Source organism: Glycine soja, chromosome 1 (assembly GCF_004193775.1).
Source record: "Glycine soja cultivar W05 chromosome 1, ASM419377v2, whole genome shotgun sequence".
NCBI classification, from domain to species: Eukaryota; Viridiplantae; Streptophyta; class Magnoliopsida; order Fabales; family Fabaceae; genus Glycine; species Glycine soja.
Window position 1 is genome coordinate 54,946,265 of NC_041002.1, and position 21,788 is coordinate 54,968,052.

The window sequence follows — 21,788 nt, forward strand, 5'->3', positions numbered from 1 at the left end:
TTAAATAATACCTGAAATAAGAATTTTTTTCCTCTTTCATAGTTTTTCTTAACTCTCTCACACCAAAACTTTAGTGTCCTCTCTCTCTCTCTCTCTCTCTCTCTCTCTATATATATATATATATATATATATATATATATATATTTTTTTTTTTTTTTTCTTTTTCCTCCCTCTATTGTATATCTTGGTCTCAGCTTCCTCAATTTTTCTTTTTTCTCCCTTTGTCTTCTTATTTTTGTTAACTCGTTGGTATGTATATTAATTTGTCACAAATAATAAAGTTAAAACGAAAATTCGAGTGTCAAATTTACATGAACTTTATTTGTACTTGAGTTGATGAATATCCAAATTTGTAAGCAAGAGATAAAGAATTACAATAGAAAAAAGAAAAAAAGAAATTGAAATTAAAAGGCAAGAACAATAAAATAAACAAGATTAAATCCAAATGATAACTTCAAAATTTAATATGTTGGGGTCTAACATGTCTAACTACCTTTGATGTAATATTAATATTTTTCTCTATTTAATGTTATCCTATTTTCCACTCATATCTACTAAGACACTTAATCTTGATCCCTCAAGAACCTAATTTATCTATTCTCTCTTCAAGACCCCTTTATAAGAATAGAATAGAAAATTGATTGAAGTATAGAAATGTATGCAAAGACAAAACAAAAAACAAAGTCACTCTATTCCTAGCAATGAGTTGTTTAGATGTCATTTTCCAGTTTTTTAGAAATTACAATTTTCCAATGTATAACTCCTAAAACAAATGCATAGATGATCAAATAATACAATCAAATGAAGAGAAGAAAAGAAACAATAAAAACAAAAATTGTATGTAATAGATAGTAAAAGAGTTACATTACAAGGATGTTAGCTATTAGTCTCCCAACAAAGGAGGTTTAGTCTCTCAAAGCTATATAAAAAAAAGAATAGATAAAAGAAGAGAAGGGGGAATGGCTAAAGAGAGAGAGTTTCCCCTATGAGAGATGTTCAGGTTTTGAATGTATTCAATAGAGAGCTTTGAGTCTTGTGTGTCTTTCTCCTTTGCTTCCTACTCCTTTTATAGTAGCTTAAAATTCACACGATCTCGCGCTAAGCGTGCCCCTTTAAGGCTTAGCGGGGTGATCACGCGTTGAGCGCGGCACATCTGGGCTTAGCGAGGCAGTCACGCGTTTAGCGTGGGATTTTGCGCTAAGCGTACCTTTGAGTTTTTTCGTGGGTCTTCTTCACATTAAGTTTGAGCTTGCCCGCTAAGCGAGGATGTGCGCTGAGCATAGTTTGTGCGCTAAGCGAATTGCCCCCTTTTTTTAAACTTTTTTCTTTAAATTTTTGCATCAATTTCCCTTCATAGCACTTGAAATTTCCTTCTTTTGAATTTTGCTTGTTAAAAATTATAATGATATTAAATTTTTCATTATTTCATTAAAAATAACTATAAGATAAAGAAATTCTAATCATTTTTAACCAAAATTGACTATCAATTAAACTTAAATTTCAAAGTTATCAATTTTGCACCTATTTTACTACTTATCATCCTTCTCCCTCTTTTCCTTGATCTGATTTGATTCATCTAAAGTCATGAATGACTCATTCTAGAGAGTATAATAACAATTTTCAATTATAGATAAAAAAAAAATCAACTTTAATACTATATATATGTACATAAGAGATCATGTATTAGTTTCAACAATTGATTTTCTCACTAACAACTAAGATTTGCTACTCTCTTTAAAAGTGAGTTACTCATTTATTACTTTCTTCTAAAGGAGAGTCAAATCCCTTAATTTCTAGCTCTTTCTCATTTTCTTCTTCTCTTTTTTTGTACCTCTCTCCCACCAACTCACTCTTATGAATCCATATCTTCTCCAACATACTTTTCTCTCCATCCCTCTCCAGCAGAATATATTCAGTTCGAATGACCTTACAGTCACTTCATACAATTAAGCGGAAAAACAAAGACTAAATAAAAACAAGATTTATGCAGCAGTGTAATTTGACTTGTATTAATCTCCTACTTTGTGTCAAAAAAATCTCTTACTTTTTTAGTACGTTAAACTCACTAATATTTAAATAATTTATTAAACTTCTATTATCTGATAATATTAACAGCTATTTTTAGTAGGTATCATATATAACAAGTGAGAAACTCCTATACAGAGACATGATTGCAGCACTATAATTTGACTTGTATTAAGTTCCTACTTTGTGTAAAAAAATCTCTTACTTTTTTTAGTACTTTAAACTCACAAATATTTAAATAATTTATTAATCTTTTATTACCTAATAATATTAATAACTATTGAGAGAGTCTAACTTAATTTATTAAATAAGGTGCGTTATTGTAAATTTTATTTTGATATTTTTATCCTTGTCTTTGACTCTAAAAAAATATATTAAGAACTATTTTTAGTATATGATATATACCTTTACGCGTATCATATATAACAAGTGAGAAACTTCTATACAGAAACATGATTGCAATTGTAATGATAAATTTACTCTTTCTTAATATTTAAATACAACACAACCATAATGTATATATGTATTAATTAAAGTAAAAATAGCAACAACTGTCAACATCCAAATCATCTGTACATCTTTGTTACATGCATGCCTAAGTTGCAATGCTAGCTAGCTGTAGTAACGTATCAAAAAGAAAAACCTCGTAAGTTATATACATGGTCTAGCTTACTGAATTGTTACCTTGCATGAACGTGCAGGACTATATTAAGATGATCAATTTGCTGTACATAAATAGAAAGAATACGAAAAGATGGTGATATGCATTTTGGCAGTTTGTCGGCGGTTGCATCATATATTCTCACCTACCAAAGTTTTTTCTTTTTAATTTTTTTAGCGAAGGACAAGTATATATTCAACATACAAGCAACCAATAACATTCTAGTTATCATGTCAATTACAACTGGGGCTAAGCTAGGGCCATCATATTCGATCGATGAGGTTACTCAACATAAAATCCAACATTGTTGAAGCCAGCAACAACGAAACCAATTATTACAAATGTCTTCCTTCAACCAGATGATAGGTGGTGACAAGTGCTGACCTTGGACAATAATTTAACAAACAATCTAAAGCCCTAGTATGTATATGGTCCTAATCAATTTTCATGCAAATGTAACTAAATTTTTTAATTGTACAATGTGAAAATTGATTGAGTCTATAATAATAATAATTTGGGATCATATAATAATTTCTCGTTGTTCAGCTCTTCTAGCTCTACATTAATTCTTCTATTGGCTATTTGCCCTCCAAATTAATTCAAATGTTATTGTCTCATTAGGATCCCCACTAATGTCTTTATTTTATTAAATAAATATTATAGAATCTTTCAACCCGGTCTGAACAATCACTTTAGCAAGAAAGACATAACACACACGAAGAGATGGCCCTAGCTAGCTAGTTTCGGCAGTGGGATATGTCTAAGCTAAAGGCATAAAGTGGACCTTATCTTTTTCATTCTTAGTTCGGAAGGCTAAAAAGTTTAGTGACGGAGATTTCAAGATCGAGTTGGAGGAGGGTGTGCTCCACCAATGCAGGCCTTATGACTATGGGTGAGGCTCATCCACCTTGGATTCATCACGATGAAGACTCATCAATAATGCTAGAGTTTCAAAAGTTCAACGTTGAGAGTGAAGTCTGTGGTCCCCACTTAATCATGCCCGAAGTGAATGTGCATGTTATACTTATTTCCCAGCCTAGCTTGCCCTATCCCTCATTATTTCTGACGAACCAAACTTCAATAGCACTCCCAAACTCCAAGCATCTCTAAGCCAACTCACGTGACAGCCACTGAATAATTGAAACACACAACTTCTTCATAATACACTTTGTCCGCTTCCACATCTAATTCTTAATGTCTATCTCATTTCTTCCTCCGCTTATCACGTTCTATTTCTGCTTTTTCTTTCATACTTCAATTTTTTTCTCCCTTTTAACTTTTTACTTTTTACTTTTGTTTTTTCTGTTTAATTATTTTCCTTTCCGTAGACTTTCTTTATTTCTTTTCTATTTGTGTAAGTGTCTTCTTCTTTTTTCGGAAAGGGGGTGGCGGTGGAATCTAATTAGTGGAGAATTGGGAAATTTGGGACGTGGGGTGGTGAAATTAATAACCCCACACCTTAAACACTTTTCCTATAGCATATGTATCATTAAATCCTTCATCTTCAAATTTGGAACATTATTAGATTTATGTGAGCATTCACAGCGCCAACTCGTTCAATTTCCAAGCTAGAATGCAAAATTCCAACAAAGGAGAAGCCAAGAAGATATTAGAAGAATAAATGACACGTTTGAGATTCAATAGCATGACTCACACATGCAAGGCATAGGCATGATCACCAAATAATATCGAGCATGTTATACATGAATAAGAGTCCACACAGTCGGTGGCATCATGAAGAACAAATAGCTTTGTTCAGGAAAAAAGCCGGTGGTTAGAGCAACTTTAGATTTAGAGTGGTGACACAAGCCGTGAAGTCTCTTATCATCGATATGGATGGCAAAGACTTTCCGTAGAGATAAGATGGAACAGCTTTTGTTAACTTGAAAAGAAGTAGGACATGTGAAGAATCGCATCGCTAATTATGGAATGGACCACAGCTTGAAATGATTTGTAGTACTGAACTATTGTGCATGTGGTTGAATTTCCGGATTACATCGGTGATTAAAAGAAAAGAAAAAAAGATTGGTCAATTCCTATATATATATAGCATCGCTAAATATTATGGAGGACTCTTCAAAGTTGGATCTCAGCAGCTATGATTTTTAATTTTGATAAAAACCACATCCATTACCTAATAAATTGGGATCATCCTTTGAATCTGAGTTTCAATTCATATACAAACTAGCCCTAACATCCAGTGTTTTCCATGGTTTACGTAGCTACCAAGAAAGTGCTCCAGTTGATCATATTATATTCATTTGCGTTATCAGATTATTATATTCACATCGATCGATCTTCAATTCAGTGATGGTAACAACTTTTTGGTCATACCATTTATTTTTTAACTAAATCATCACACAGGATAGTTACACTGCCCTATAATTAAGCAGTAAACGTATGGCTACAACTACGTACTGCAGGAGTCTTGACATCTTAATACGTTATACGTACCAGCCATTCTAGTCACAAATCCTTCTAATGAATGCCTTTTGTCTATAAAAATAAAATAAAATAAATATAGGCACAAATCCTAATTAAAGGTATAAGGTCAATCTTAGATTGTTACGTAAACTGTCCAATACTGATGATGTCATTATAATTTATGGCTCTTTGAGAAGAACTATACAAATGAGCTTCCAAGAAAAGCAGAATTACACAGAATCTTAATTGTTGATTGAAGGATGTTTTTAGATGATATTGTTAAATAAAATAAAAGTAATTAAAATTTATTTATATTTAAGTCTATCAAACATTTTTTTTCTTTTTATAATCGAGTCCTTTCCAATTTAACTCCTCAAAGTGAGTAGTTTGCTTGACAAAAAAGTAAAGAAAACGAGAGGCATTCTGTACCTACATTAATTCGTTTTTATATAAATAAAATATAAACTTAAAGAGAGAGGAAAGTTGCTAAATAAAAAAACATTACTCTGTAATATACAGTTGAGGAGTAAAACTTCAATTATGATATGGAGAAAGTGAGATCAATTATCACGTTTTGTAATTATTCTGTTTATTATAAGCACTAGATGTACACCAGGTTTCGTAATTAATTTATTACATTGGATTTAAATTTAGTTATATATTTTGTTTGTTATCTTTATAATTAAAATATAAAATAATATTACTAATGGGTGGTTAATTAATGTTATGCATGTCTAATTTCCTTAAACAAAATATCATATGTTAACCTTATATAAAAGTACTAAAAATCTTATTGGAAGGTTAATTGCACCATGATGCATATGTCCACGATGCAAACAAGGTTGTTTCCTAGGTAGAAGATACTTGCAAGTAGTCCAAAGCCCAAAAAATTTATAAAATAATATTTTTATTTAAGTGTAAGAAGTCCAAAGCTCAATTTCAGGTAAAGCTACCTTACATAAAATCAAAGAACCAACTGTGAATAAAATTCAGAAAGAATGAACATCTCCTAGCATGCTTATCCTGTCACAAGAAAATTAAAGACAATAGGAAACAGAAATCAGGACACATGAATTCCATCTTCGTCACTAAAATATTTTGGTATGCCAGCAGACACTTCTCACATTCATGCAGCCCATGAAGGATAATTTTTACCAATCAGCAAAAGCCTTTGATTTTCATTGAGGCGTATATACATGCTTCCAGATTCTCACATCCATGCAATTCAGAAGTTCTAGGAGTCTTGGGATGATTTGTATATCCGATATGCAGCTATGCACATTGTGGCATTACCTATAATAGTCAGTGCCGCCTGAAGAGCCACCAATACCTACAGCCCATTAGAGAACCCCAATCGCTTCATATCTTCAGCATAATTCACAGTCAAACATTTTTTTATTACAAGACGGAATGACCGAATGTCTACTATTGTAATCCAACAAGACAATTTTCTAAACAGTGTCACACTAACATAGATGACAATATGTAATGGATGAGAATGGATCTCACAGTGCAACTTGGTAATCCAAAAATTAAACTTTGTTGTATTCTGAGAAGTATGGATAGTAATGGTAGTGGATTAGTGGTAACTTGGTACACGAGTTCAGTTTCTATGAGGGAAAATAGAAAATTTTAAGTGTTCAGATTGAAGTAACTAGTAAATTAGTAATATCTAATTATACAATTTACACCATGACAGGAAGGGATTCTCCTACTTCGTCTCTAATTCTTACTTTTTTCAACAAGCTAGTATTTTGTTTTAACAAACTAAAAGTAGAGAAAATTGACATTGCAAATTAACCATAGAAGTCCACCACTAACACTCACTTCCTACTTTCCTGAGACTTCTTTTCAAATTGTAATTTTTTAATATGTTTCAATTGAAAGCAGGTTTTATTCAGGTTCTGGATTTTAAAAAGAGAAAACTGATTCGATGCTGTTGTAATGAATGAAATGAAATTAGATTTCAGTTTATAAAACAGAAGCGGGCAGAGTTTTGCTGGACTAGAGAAAGGGTTGGCAACCTTTACCCCAGCTCTCACTCTGTCCAAATTCAATCCCCCCCACCCCAACACACACACACACACACGAGGAACATATTTAATGTTTTGCTAGTTTGTTTTCAAGGATCGGTGCCAAGCCAATGTTGAGTTTTGAAATTATTAAATTTTATAGTGCAGCCAAGGCATCCGAAAGGTCCCCTTAGAAACCGGTTCATAAGGGGGTGGTCTACCCAGCTATATAAGCACTTATCATGTTCATGAATTATCCGATGTGGGACTATTCTTAACAGAAATGTTCTTAAATTATACTTTAAACTCTGGGTTCCAAAGATAAGTTTAGATATCTAATGGTGAGTGGAATGTAATGAAATGAGATAAAACTAAATGGAATGAAATGGGACAAAATTATCATTTCATTATTTGGATATTTTTTTTATGGAAGGAAAGAAAAAAAGAAGACTGATTCCACAATTCAATTTGAAGGGAAGAAATGGAGGTGTATGGTATGGAATGCATTCCATCATATTCCATAACATTCGAAACCATCCAAACAAAGGAACAGAGTTTCAGTCTTTTCTATGAATCCAAACATAGCTAGGATGCAAAGGCATGGTTAAGAGTCTTGCCTCGAGGGAGTCGGAGTTATAAAAGAAATGCCATGTACACGCACAAAAAGCTCCACCAAGTAGAGGTACCTAGAAGAATCAGAAAATGAGAGATGGAGGAACAAAAAATGGAGTGAAGAAAGTGAAGTGACTGACCATTCCCCAAGAAAGGCCCTTCCAAGCTGGGTATCCAGATTTTTCTCCGTATTGCCACACCAAAGCCATAGCTATAATCCATTCAGCGACACTGGACACGTGAATGGCCCATGTGGGCAAAGAGAGGGCATTGGGGGGTTCGTGGAATTGCAGTTGGAGACATGAACCGGGTTCGACGAAGTTGAGGAAGTGGAACAGACCCAGTCCCAGGATACCCGCTTTCGCTTTCACTTTGGTTTTAACAGTTCCAATTCCACTGTCCCTCACTCTTGGCAACGACGGAATTTTGGGAGTATAAGACCAAGATGGTTTTGCCAAGTACAACGTTGCCGCTGCCATCGCTTCGGATAACCCTTTCTCCTTCCTTCATTTCATTTCCACGCCTATTTTGATGTTCTAAAAATGTACATTATTATACATTGGTCATTTGTACTGTAATTTTAAGAATTACAATAATCATTATTGATCATTTTAAAAATTAAAATTTTATCTTTATAATTTAAAATTAAATTAATTGATGTTCATAATTTCAAACACTAATTTAATATAGATAAGAAACAACAATTTTATCTGGCGAGCATAAAATATATTTTTTAATTTATTTCAAATCATTTTTCATTTTTTTAAATTATTAATTCTTTTATTTTAATTTTATTATGTCTAATAAAATAAATAATGTAAAAAAAATTACACTATAATCATTTTTCTCTTAAATTAAATAATGCAAAACAGGGCTCATGGGCTAAAATATAAGAGAAAGTCCGAAGTTACTCAAGTCCAAACATCAAAATGCATTAGTACCACAAAGAGACAAAAAAAAAAACAATTACGAAAGTATATGGAATATAATAAGAGTCCTGGGCTTCTGAGCGTGTGTCCATGTAGGTAAAGGGCTCGTTCGTTTAAATTAAAAAAAAAAGTGCTTCTGAAAAAACTGTTTTTTTAAAGGATGATTATATTTTGACAATCAAAAATTTAAAACACTCAATCAATAATTCTTTTTTTTTTTCTCTATCTCTCTTCCCAGTACATCATCAATTACTTATCTCTCCTCTTTTATTTTCTCTCTCAAGTTATAGACAACTTAAAGTTGTTCAAGAAACATTTTTCTTTTTTAAAAAGGCTGATAGGATTTACTTTTTAAAAAAGCTGAAAACTATTTTTTAAAGCAAATTTTTTTAAATAGACTCCAAAAAATAAAAAAATTTACTTATTTTATTAAAAGAAACTTTTTTTAACAAATAAGTTTAAACAAATGCATCTTAAATATAGATTGAGATTTTGCGGTTAAGTTTAACTTTTAGAAGAGATTAAGGGGACGTTGGTGCAAGAAATTTTGTCAGTTTTCCATAAATTTTAAGTTGGCAATGTTTATTTCTCATGTTTTAAAAATATTAGCTTCACCTAGATGATCTAATTTAAAAAGTATATTTTCTTTATCAAAACAAATAAATGGTTCACATTATACTTTAGAAAACCAGAAAAATCCGATTATAATTAGGGACTTTCTTTATTTTGATATTTTCTTTTCATGTTTTCTTTTGAAGGTATTTGGTACAAGAAAAGTTTTTTAATGTCCTGAAATTATGATTTATTTGAATGACTAAATATGTTTGGTTGATCATGCATATTATTGAGATATTTATATAATGATTTAATATGTTTGGTTGACTAAAAGTTTTTTTTATCATTTAAATATAAAAAACTAATTAAAAAAATTAAAATCAGCAAAATTTATATCTTCAAACAGTTTTCTTTTAAAGCTTATCTAGACACAATATATTTCACCTTAAATAATTGTTATCTAAACTTTTTTCTACGTAATGCGGAATAAGTCAAAAACTCGGTGGATTAACAACAAATTATTGCTTTGTGTTTGAAATTATTAAGATGTAACAATGTGATGAAGAAACTAAACTCAACAAACTTTTTGCTTGTAGGGTCTACCTATTATGCAAACTTTAACCCTCAAGTCTCAACCATGAAATAAACAGTAGAGGTGACAGAAAGGTTGGGATGGCTTGGATGCAAAAGGTACCCAAATCCAAAGACCAAGCAGGCAACCTATATGGACACACGCTGACAAGCCCAGGACTCTTTTTTATTCCATATACATCCGAAATTGTTTTTTTTTTTTTTTCTTTCTCTTTGGGTGCTAATGTATTTTGATGTGCATGTTCAGCATCAATTAAAAACCAGCTTTTAGTTGTAGGTCCAATTGTTAATTTGTCATGTACCTTTCGAGGGAATTAGTCCACTCCATACGGATGCCCTTGCTGGAAATATTATTTGTTAAGATTTTAGCATTTATTATTTCCTGCTACTCTTTCTACTAAAATCTCTTCCTTTGAAAGCTGCCTATCACCGAATCCACTAAGTTGCAGGTAACAAACCTCAGCCTTCAATAAAACATTTATTAAATCTAACGACAACTAACACTTGAGGATCTGGCGTACGTTAGATACCACTTTGGTTTGAGCATTAAAAAAATAAAAATTAAAACACAGAAGTTACTGATGATCTGGATTTTATTGATCACAACAAACTTGCTTATTTGAGGTTTCTAAAATCTAAAAGGGGCAGGCTAATAGTCATGAATTGATAATGTGATATTAATACATTATCACTACGACTGCCATCGGTCCCTCCTAGTAAGCAGAACCGATGCTCACTAGAATACAAGATGGACCAATTTGTAGTAATATGTATCCCTATATCCATACCTTTCAAGAGCTGTGTTTTATGTCTCTCTTTCCTCTTCTGGTCCAAATCAAGACAAGAACAAATCCCATCAAAGACATGATTGAAGTCTGCAAGCAAATTTGGCAACTTACATTGCAATAGCATAAAAAATATTAAACAGCACTACACCCTACTTCTCTCGGTAGATTAGTCATGCAATAATATATGTTAGCCTCGAGAATTACACACACAAACTAGGTAGTTTTGTTTATATATCTTTTGAATTAAACCAGAAAAGCGGTAGCAACAGATTTCAAAGAGTAAAAAAACACGACAAGGTCCCTCACAGAGTAACATCTTTAAATACACAATAACAGGCCTAAGCCCCAAGAGCAAATCCTCCTCTCTGGATCACACTCAAAATACAATCCCCACACTGAATGCAGAAACTAACATGCCATATACAGAGGGGGAAAAAAAGCACGCATACATAACTATAAAATGGTTACTAAGCACAAAACTGCCCGATAGTTACTAAATGCATAAAAAATTACCATGCTGTTTACACTTCACATAAGTGTCCCATCACTATCGATATTTAGATACTTCAGTGCCTTCTATTTTGTTGACCAAAAACAAAAGCTTTGCATTTTCCAAAACATCGAACAATCAGCTGTGTTGCTATAAGTATGCAGTGAAGGAATTTAAATCATATACCATTCTATCCCTTTTTTTTAGATTTAAAATCATATATCAAGCAGAACATATGTACACAGCGTCACACATGCATGTGACAGAAAAGAGACAGCGGATTCATATTGCCAAACAAATGACTGAAATTGAAGTCTAAGTGGAGGGGGAACTTACAGAAATTGCTGGAGGAATAGCCACTTTTGGATCTTCAAAGAACTTATTAGCAAGAGCCAAGGCAAGCAGGCTACTTTGCATTCCTGGTATTAGATAAATGAAGTTATTGAAACAACATGCTATTACAGGCATTTGATGTATGAAAATGGAGAAACTTTGTACCTGTCTCAAAGGAAATTGTTCGTTGCAGTGCCTTCACATCAAGAGAATCACGGAAGACAAATCCACTGAGGATATAACCAGCTATAAAAGATGACAAATGAAAAGCAACAACAAGCAACAAGATAGCAACTCCCAGAGGGGATTTCATAGTCTCAACATTAAAGGCGAGTGGTGCTCCAGCACAGATAGATGCCACCAGTACTGATAGTGGAGGCAAAAATGGTCGAATAACATTGCAAATACGAGGATAGAATCTGTAAAAATGAATGGGTAAGAAGATGAAGCCTTAAAAAAAAACACTAATATTAGCATTTATCTGTGACCATGGTATTACCGATTTAGAAGCAGGCCAGCTGCGATAGGTACTACCACAATCTGTGTAATGCTGTACACCATTCCTCTTACATCTATAGGCAATTTCTTCCCTATGAGCAACAGTAATAAGAGTGGTGTGACAAACACTGCAGAAGCAGTGGACAGTGATGTCATAACTATGCTTAAAGGTGCCATTTGTGGATCCGTCAGGAAAGTAGCATAACTTGAAAGCTGGGCACCACTAACACAAGCCACCAATACAATTCCTGCGCCTGATTCATTTTACTGCCAAAAATTAGAAAATGCATCTGAGCAGCAATTTTTAATATTAGCATGAACCACCCTCACCTACTGTTGTTGGTAGGCTTAAAACAGTTACTGCAATCATGCAAAACAGATATCCAAGAAGAGGCTTCACAGCAAACTGGCCAAAATAACCAGTGACAATTTCTGCTGGCCTCTTAAATGCCTCGAGGAAGTCATTTTCATTTGAATTAACCCCAACAGCAAACATCAAAAAACCTAGTGCAGGTGCATAGTATCTGCAAGTATATCACTTAATAATAATAATACAATTATGGCTGTAAATATTTAAAAAAAAAAGTTATTTGTCTGTTTTTCATTCTGGATTTCAGATATCACTAGTTTGCAGCATTACATTCCATTTTTGCATTTGCAGTTTAAACTTCAAAGAGATACAGCATGAAATTCTACAGCAGAGCTAATCGTTGTTCCTTCATTAACTGCAAATCATCTCACTAGTTGTGTTCACAAAATTGCAAATAATTGTAAAACAATCTTGTCATCTATCAATTCATCAGAAAATCCACAGACCTGCTGGTGAACCACGTTAAAGAAGGTGGGTAGATTAGAGCTAGCAGTATACTAGCAATGAGTACATGAGGCAGGTATGAATTTGATTGCTTCAGAATCTCCAGAATTGACATGGAATTTTGCTCCGTCTGAGGAAAGAAACAAAATAACCAAGAACGAAAATGCCCTACGTTATTCTGTTTTGATTTTGTCATTTTTGTGCATGGCAGGCATTTCAGCAGTCAAACTTGATTACATGAAAGAAACCTACATGCTCTGAATCTTGATGGAAAAGGTGAAAAGAAAAAACTGCAAAATCTACTGCTGATACTAATATTTAAGCAGATTTTCCATCATGTGCAAACATATAGAAATGTCTACAAAAATTTTTATTGTTGGGAAAATTTTATGTGAGTATCATAAAATAGGAAGTGGAACCTAAATGATTTAGTAGGTTGCACTTGCACACGAATTTCACTCAATTGCCAAAAAAATCTGATTAAGTAAAAGTCTAGACTTGAGGGGAACAAAAAATACCTGGGTCGGGGCATCGGAAAGATCAGGTGGCAGAGAATCTGAAGAGTGGAGCGGTGCACATTTTAGGGGAACTTTGGTGCTCCGGTCTATGAAAACAGAACACACATAGAAATTAAGTTAAGATGGGTGGAAGTGCAAAATGAGAGAGAGAGAGAGAGAGTAGATTACATGGGAAATGCGAATTGAAACGAATGGAGAATGGAGAAGAGATGGTTGGGCAGCATGGGAGTAAAATTGGGGGTTTGGATTTGGGAAAATGGAAGAGCGAATCAACATTGCGGAAGTGCTTCAGTTTCAGACCACTTGAAATCATAGTGACTGAAGAACTGCACAGCAACAGCTACTATTGTCTATTGCGATGGGACTCCCACCTGATTCTGATTTATCAAATCACCCAATTATCTTTCTTCTTCAAAACACTCATACTTATTATTCTTTAATTAAAAAAACCCGGCAATGCCCAATGAAATCGGGTTGACTTTCTACTCATCTCTTTTAATTTATTTAATAGCATTAAGTGTTTTGTGGAATAATAACATTAAATATGTTAATAAATATGAATAAATCAAATTTACTAGGGGAAGAATAGGGTATAATTGATAAAGGAGTAATTAATATAATGTTAAACTTTCTCAACCATAGATAAATAGAAATATTTTTTTTTCAAGAACATAACAATTAAAAAGGAATGGAGAGAAGAATAAATAAAAGTAAAATAAAAAAAAATGTTTTATTTAGATACATAAAAGGGAAGAAGTGAAAAAAATATCTTCATTTATTTGAATAAATGAAAAAAGAAGAAATAAATAAATTAAAAAATTCATAATATTTAAATTAAATAAAATATTTTTTTGCTTTTACTAATATTTCTCAATATGAATTATTTACTTTTTTTATGTCACAAAGCAACTAAAATAAAAAATCTTTTTATCTATATTCTTTTCAAATAAATAATAAAACTTTAATAGTTTGACTTTTTCTATTTATGATTTCTTTCCTCTCAAATTCGTTAATCTTGTTTGTTTTTTATATTTTAGAAAACTGGTATTAATCTAGATCAAAAACTCCAGTTAAAATTGTATTAATATTTTTTAATTCATAAAAATTAAATAACTCATTCATCTCATTCAACCAATTAAACTCTCTTAGTTAAAAATATGCTAGTATTAAATTATAGAATAACCGTGTTTACATATATTGCAGGATATGTATGCACATTAATCTGTCAAAAAACAAAGTATGCACATTATTACATGAATTATGAAATACACATTTGCATTACATGTCAACATTTTTTTAATAAACACATTTGTATATAAAAAATCCTTTTATTATATGGTAAATAAAAAAACATGTAAAAAATATTAATATATAAATTACAAAATACACATTTACATTATAAGTCAACATTTTTTTCAATAAACATATTAGTACATAAATCATATAAATAAATGTTTCTGTTATATGGTAGATGAAAAAATATAAAAATATTATTATCTACATGATTAAAAAAATAGTCATGGTTATATCTTGTATGAATTATATTTAAATATATCATTTACTATAAATTAAATGTTATAAAAATAAGTATATAAGACATAGTGACATGCATTATTACACTACACCAGTTAAATAAGAGACAAACATATAAATAGTAATCAACAAAAGAAGCCAAATGCTGAAATACAAATTAATTGTATTATTATTGTGGAAAACAACAAAAGAAAAGAAATATCTAAAAAAAGAAAAACAGAGAGGTGAGGTCCACATAGCCGAAACGACAGCGTTCAATAAATTGGAAGTAAGCAAAGGAATTTGATTTGACTAGTATCTTTCCGCATCTACCTTCATTCCTTTGACGGGTGTTAGCGGTTGCGGTTTCCGTTGTGCTGAATCTTAACCGTTATTTTGGGGCCCTCAAATCGCCGATACTGTGTTCACTTTCATTGCCGGTGGCGGCGAAGCCACCGTACCAGCCACCGACACCGTCCAATCCATTTCAGCCTTTCGAATTACGATGACGTATTTCGAGGAGGACGCCATTAACGATGACGGTGATCGCGTGAGGGACGTCGAGCGCAATCACGACGGCGGAGGAGAATACGTCAAATTGGTTTGGGATCCACAACCGGAGGCCGCGCCCACTCACCGGGGAGGATCATCGCGCCTCTGGTATTGGGTTAAATTGGTGCTCTGTTTCTTATGTCTGGGCCTCTTGGCTCTCGTTGCTTTTGAATGGGTTGCCCCACTCTTCATAGAAAAGGTTTCCTCTTTTTCTTCATATCAAATGCCTCATGCATTTTAATTTGTATATGATCTTAAATTTTATTTTCTTTTTCTTTTCATGCAATGTCTCTTCATTTGTAAATTGGACATCTAGTTTATTAGGTGCTTTTGGTAATGATCTCCCATCAGAATTAGAGTTTCACTTCGATAATCAATATAATAATAAAAGTCTGTATTAAAGGTCAATATAGGTTACTGAGGGAAAATTTCAATTCTGATTGGAGAACAGCTACCAGAATACTTACAAATTGCACTTGAGTTTTTGTATTTATAAATTACAATTTTAAATGTTGAAACATCTATCTTATGAATGACATTACTTTTTTATTTTTATTTTCAGGTGATTATTCCTATAATAAAATGGGAGACGAACACGTTCAGTTCTCCGGTGTTAGCTGTTCTGTTGTTTGCTTCTATAGCGCTATTCCCTACCCTAATTTTGCCGTCCTCGCCTTCTATGTGGGTGGCTGGGTTGAAATTTGGTTATGGCTTTGGATTCTTGCTAATCATTTCTGCCGCAGCAGTGGGAGTATCACTTCCTTTCTTGATCGGTTCAATCTTCCATAGTAAAATTGAAGTACATGCCTCGTGACTTTAGTATAAGTTGTTATCTGTCTTTCATGTGTTTGCCTCACATTTGCTAATTAATTAGGACCCGGCATTTCATGATTCTTTGCAGGGGTGGTTAGAAAAGTATCCAAAGAGAGCTTCTGTTCTAAGATCTGCTGGTGGGGGAAATTGGTTTCATCAATTTCGGGCAGTTGCTTTAATCAGGGTTTCTCCATTCCCATACATAATCTTCAACTATTGTGCTGTCGCAACAAATGTTAAGTATTGGCCTTACTTGCTCGGATCCTTGGTAGGAATGGTGCCAGAAATATTTGTTTCAATTTACACGTAGGGTCCTCTTCTCTCTCTCTCTTTCTCTCTCTCTCTCTCTCTAATGCACACTTTATTGGCTATACTAGGAGTTTGCTTTTGTTATGCCTGGCCATTTACATACTTTTTTACTTCTTGAATACCTAATAAGTGTGTATAGATGCAGAAGATGTGGTGTACATCAGAAAATATAGAAGGTGACCTGTTTTTGCTCAATTTTGGGTGCCCATACCATACTTTGGATTTAGGTTGTGTAATTGGTTCAGCTTGCTTTGCCTCCTCCAGCATGAGTATGTTTCACCATAGTATGGTTATTTCAGAAAAAAGACAGTTGCTTACATCATGACTCATGTCATTTAGTGATAATTGCTTCAATTAGATGTTTTAAGATCTGATATAATTGAGATTCTTGCAGACTCTCCAACTTGCTTTACAACATCCCTTTGTTGTACATTGTAATATGTTACTGCTCATGATTAGTTAAGTCAAATAAATATATCTAGAAATGATTTGGTGGATTAATTAATCTTAACAACTCACTAGGATCAGCCCAGCCTAGTAGTAGTGGAAAGAGATTTTGGAGTTTGCATGAGGTCATAAGTTGCAACCTCATTGCTGCCTATGTAAGCCCAAAAATAATATAATGGTAAAGTTGGCATAGCTTTTTGATTTTTTTTTTAATTTCATATATGCCAAGATTTTCCTTACCTCTAGTTTTTTCAGTTCATGGTTGTCTTTAATCATAAAATTTCTTTATCTGTATTTCAGACCAAACTCAAACATTGTTTGTGGTTGGTCATCAAAGTTTGTTCATTTAACAGATCAATACTTGCTGATCCATTTCCCTTCATAAATTTTACACTTACATCTTAGAAACAAGTGTATCTTTTATTGTGTATTTCACTCTGTCCTCACTATTTGCTACTCCACGAAGTTGCCCATGGAAAATATATTGGGCAGGTAAATTGATATTTCACCCATGAAGTAAATGACTGTTTTTCTTAGAGCAGTGATATCTTTCTATTCTTATTTAGATATTCACTTGGAATATGCATTACCATCTATTCTATGACTTTGTCTATATGTAAGCAAATGATCTGTTTTCATGCATGATATGCGATGTGAATGGTGATGACTGTGGTAACCTATGGAACCTCTTTTTCTCATAATCCCCCCCATCCCCACCCCCTAAGCTAAAAATTGAAAATAAAATTTTATCTGATTGTTCTTTCTCTTCTTAGATTGTTTGCCACATTTTATTATTTAAATAAATTTAGTATGCCTTGTTATTAATGAATGTTGTTGAGTATTTTCTTTTTGTCTTCCTATTTTTGAACAGGTGTTGGAAAACAAATACAACTACCTAGGATAGATGGGTTGTTTGATTCTCATCAGCAAGATACAATACTATCTGAATCCTTTTCTGAAAATGCATATTTACTTGACAGCCATAAACATCATTACCGTGTCAATTCTATGTCGAGCCTTTTCTTTCTCCTCTTATTCCCTTCCCTCTCCTAGGCCGTTTTCAAAAACTCACATTCACTTGATCTGCCATTTCTTCTTGGTTTCATCTATCTCCACTAAAATCTTTTTATCAGCTAAATAGAAGTGATGGTAGCCCTTAACTGATACTGCTATAGTTGTTTTTTGAATGTATTAATGTTAGCCATTTCAAATGTTGATTTGTTTATACTGCTTATAAAGATAGGAATTAGGAACTAATGGTGCCAAATATCCTCTTGAATTCATTGTTTCCTGGTCTTCCACTGCAGGGGAATTTTGATAGAAGCATTGGCTAATGCTTCACATCAAAATCACACTCTATCCACTCCACAAATTGTCCTCAATGTAGTTGGTTTCTGCGTAACTGTAGCCACAATAATCTTTTTCACAGCTTATTCTAAGAGGCAGCTAAAGGAGTTACAACAGAAAGAGAATGATCTGGTCTTTCAATAATCCAGTAGGTGTAGTCTGGGTTTATTTGCTGGCAGCATGAGGCAGTTACTACTATCTTATACTGGCACATCAAATTGATGCACACTGCACAGTCGAGTGAGGTTTTATTTATTAAGTAACCTCATATATGGGAGGATTGAACGTCACATGTTGGCTTACCACAGAACAAGCTAACGCGGCTAACATCAGCATTCCTATCTTTTTTTCCATATGTTGCTTACAGCAACTGTTTTCTTTGATGGTGCTTCCATCTCATTTCACTACTAGCATGTTTGGTGGTACATTTTGGATGTGATTTTAAGAAGCTAATAGTTATAGCTTCTACATCCTAAATGTAATTTTTTTCATTCTGAACAAATTTCCAAATACGCTATATGTGTATTAAATTAAATGAAATTCCCGCTTTTAGAGTAATTGTTTTCAACTTACCAAGATTCGTCTGTGTAAATCAAGTATATCGTCGTCATTGATTTGTCATATGATTGATTCAATGTTCTAGTCCACTTGGTTTTGGCATTTTTCTTTTAACCTTTTGTTATGAAGGAAAGCACAAGAACCAATAATACAGAAATGATGGAAATGACACTGTGACTTGTTCATCTCCACCCTGCCCCCACTGCACCCAACGAATCTGAATTATTTTTGACTTGTTGGTTATGAAAAATGTTTGTCTCACATTATTTTCATTTACACTTTATATTTCTTGTAAAATTTTAAATCACTGAACAGAGAGAGGAAAGAGAACCAAAGTAGTTCTTTTTCGTTAGGTGTAAATATAAGATAAATATACAAATAAATGACGTGAAATATGAGGCCTACCTTAAAACTTTCTATCTGAGATTAAAACTATGACCGGGAGGGCAGGGAATGAGTTCGTGTGAGCCATGAGTTTCTTTTAATACCCCTTAATGCGCGACTATTTATTTCAAATTCTTCTGTATAAAATATCTTAGGTTTAATGAACTGGATTCAGTTAAATTTTAACTGAATCTATTATTTACTTTCTGCGTACGATTCACATGAAATTTGTTGATTTCCCTGAGTTTGACAAGTTATATTTATGTTTCCTGTCTTTTTCCAGCTACATGCTTGTCCACTAATGATCTGATATCTTCATTGGTTTGTCGTATAGGTATAGCTATCACATTCATACCTTTTTCTGTTTAGTTGTAAATTGTGAATATACTCCACTAAAAGAAATTGTGCGTTAAAAATAGGACAAGAAAAGAGTAGTGAAAGCTCGACGGGGAAATGGTAATCTGTATGACATGCTTAACTACATAAATGTCATGTAAATTATAGGAAATATAAGGAACTAATCATGAATTACAGAATTAGAGATGGGTTTTCTAAGGGTAAAGATTGTCTCCACCCTATTGATGCTACAGCTCTCATTAGTATCTCTCAGTTACCCATTTTTTATTTTGATTTATCGTGCTCTGGGGAATTTCCTTTTTAAAATGTTCCTTTTTTTTTTTAGTAAACATTGGATAATGATTGATGAAAAATATCTCACTTGTATCAATGTTCGAATGAATATTTATGCAGTATGAACTTGATAATAAGATCTCACTTGTTATGAACCCTGTATTGTTGTAGAATGCAATGGGTTTGGTCTGTAACGATTATTCGGAAGTATAGTAAGGGTTCAATAATGTCACAATGGGTAAGGTTGATTCTCTTGCACCATGACGAGTGATATAACCGAATTATCTTGATTTTATTGGCTTTTTTTAAAATTGGCGGAGAGAGTCTCAGTGTTGTTTGCACCCCTGGGGCATATTAGCAACTGGGTACTTGTTTATAATATATTTATATTATTTTTTATGTGTGTATAATGTGTATATATGCATATGTATTCTCGCACATATATAGTGAGTGGGTTATGTATATAATTGAGTTTGGTACATGGAGGTCTGAAATAGCATATGTATACACTTTGTAGTGTTGTGGAGTGAGCTATCAGCTATGTTTTGTCCTCCGTCGACTCAGATTCAGTGCGGCACAGCTCAGTAGAGCATTTTTGTGTTGGTTATCCTTGGTTGTATTCACCGTTCATACAAACGTTAGACGTTGTTAGAATTTAGAATGACGCGTATTGAATGTATGTATTACATTACGTGCTTAAAGCTACACGTCTTTAACAATTGTCTCAATGTGTTGAAGACTCTCATCTACTGTTTCACAGTGACATAAACACACAGGTACAGACTCGAATTTGATTACAAATGTAATGGGTATATGACGTGGACTCCATAAATGACATTGAACTGTTGGTGTCAGTTGGCCCTCTCATTTGTTTTCTTTTTGGGGGACATGGGTCAATATTGGTGCGTACTCTTTCGTGGGAGGGAGGGCATACCTGGTAGCTCATCCATAACAGAGGCACCAACCAAGGATGAAAATAAACCAACCTATTAGATAGTTTCTCTCTTCTATGGTTTAAGTACTTAATTTGTAGAATGTTGAATTGAACATGATATCATCAGAGGTGTATAAATATAATTATTCTAAACAAAAGAGATAAGGACATTGGACAAGGCTTACTTAGAAGGACCCCCCGGTGACCCCAACTATGCCAGCCATGACTTTTATTGGTATTAGTATTATTATTACCTATTAGATAGAAAAGGCATTGAATTAAATGCATTTTCAAACCGTGGCACGAGGGAAACCTACCTTTTGAAGACGTTGATTTATGCTTACATTGTAATGTGTCATTTGCAAAAGTTGAGCTTTTTAGCCGTTGATTAAGTAAGAAAATCTCCCTTTACGTAAAAGGAAAAGAAAGAAATTTTCGTAACAGAAGTGAAGAGGATTCTGGTCCCTCTTTACTAGTCAAATGCTAAAAGACAAATTTGAACAAAAGGGAATAACGTTTAAGAGAAGGACTTTTCAGACAATTGAAAAATCAAAAAAATAAAAATCAAACGTCTAGAAGAAGTAATGGGGAGGGAAGGACCAATCTTTTTCAATTTAATCGGACGGCCAAAATCACCTAACTTAAGAAGTGAACGCTGCGTGTCAAGAATCGGATCACCTACGTATTTTTCTACTTTGCCTTTCACTGTCTCATTGTGGTCGCATCGCAGTGGCTGCGTTAACTGTTAGAATATTCTCGTTATTTTTTTAATAATTTAGTTACTTAAAAAAATAATAATATGTTTTCTACAATATTTAAGACATCAAGTAAAACAAACAGATGAAATAATATTTGTTAACAAAATATAATACTACTACTTTAACCACTAACTTGATGCTACCTACATCTCTTCTTTTATTATAACTGTAAGTTTTGTGACATTTGGTACACTAAAAGCTTTTTCAAAAAAATTTATTTCCTAATCCTTTAGAAAATGAAAACAATTAGGCTAATTAATTACACCAACATATCAAATGCAAGTATAAATACTT

The 21,788-nt window shown here is 33.1% G+C and overlaps 3 protein-coding genes across 5 annotated transcripts; 1 reads left to right on the forward strand and 2 right to left on the reverse strand.

Moving 5' to 3' along the window:
* Nucleotides 1–6,000: 6,000 nt before the first annotated feature.
* LOC114424099 (ycf49-like protein) lies at nt 6,001–8,279 on the reverse strand. 3 transcript variants are annotated; one of them, XM_028390968.1, is made up of 3 exons: nt 7,875–8,279; nt 7,740–7,808; nt 6,001–6,422 (listed from the first exon to the last, which is right to left on the reverse strand). In XM_028390968.1, exons 1-3 carry the CDS (start codon nt 8,211–8,213, stop codon nt 6,345–6,347), a joined length of 486 nt encoding a protein of 161 aa, XP_028246769.1. In that variant the 5' UTR covers nt 8,214–8,279; the 3' UTR covers nt 6,001–6,344. The 3 variants fall into 3 exon arrangements, with proteins under 3 accessions (XP_028246769.1, XP_028246768.1, XP_028246775.1); XM_028390967.1 differs by having other exon boundaries at nt 6,005–6,440; XM_028390974.1 differs by having other exon boundaries at nt 6,343–6,475.
* Nucleotides 8,280–10,327: 2,048 nt separating this feature from the next.
* On the reverse strand, nt 10,328–13,658 carry LOC114424093 (probable sodium/metabolite cotransporter BASS5, chloroplastic). Its single transcript, XM_028390961.1, has 8 exons — nt 13,419–13,658; nt 13,251–13,336; nt 12,735–12,862; nt 12,249–12,442; nt 11,920–12,172; nt 11,586–11,839; nt 11,424–11,506; nt 10,328–10,684 (listed from the first exon to the last, which is right to left on the reverse strand). Exons 1-8 carry the CDS (start codon nt 13,561–13,563, stop codon nt 10,601–10,603), a joined length of 1,227 nt encoding a protein of 408 aa, XP_028246762.1. The 5' UTR covers nt 13,564–13,658; the 3' UTR covers nt 10,328–10,600.
* Nucleotides 13,659–15,067: 1,409 nt separating this feature from the next.
* LOC114424114 (transmembrane protein 64-like) lies at nt 15,068–18,806 on the forward strand. Its single transcript, XM_028390981.1, has 4 exons — nt 15,068–15,513; nt 15,877–16,113; nt 16,216–16,433; nt 18,191–18,806. The coding sequence occupies exons 1-4, from the start codon at nt 15,268–15,270 to the stop codon at nt 18,372–18,374; spliced, it is 885 nt and encodes a 294-aa protein (XP_028246782.1). The 5' UTR covers nt 15,068–15,267; the 3' UTR covers nt 18,375–18,806.
* The last annotated feature ends 2,982 nt before the right edge of the window (nt 18,807–21,788 follow it).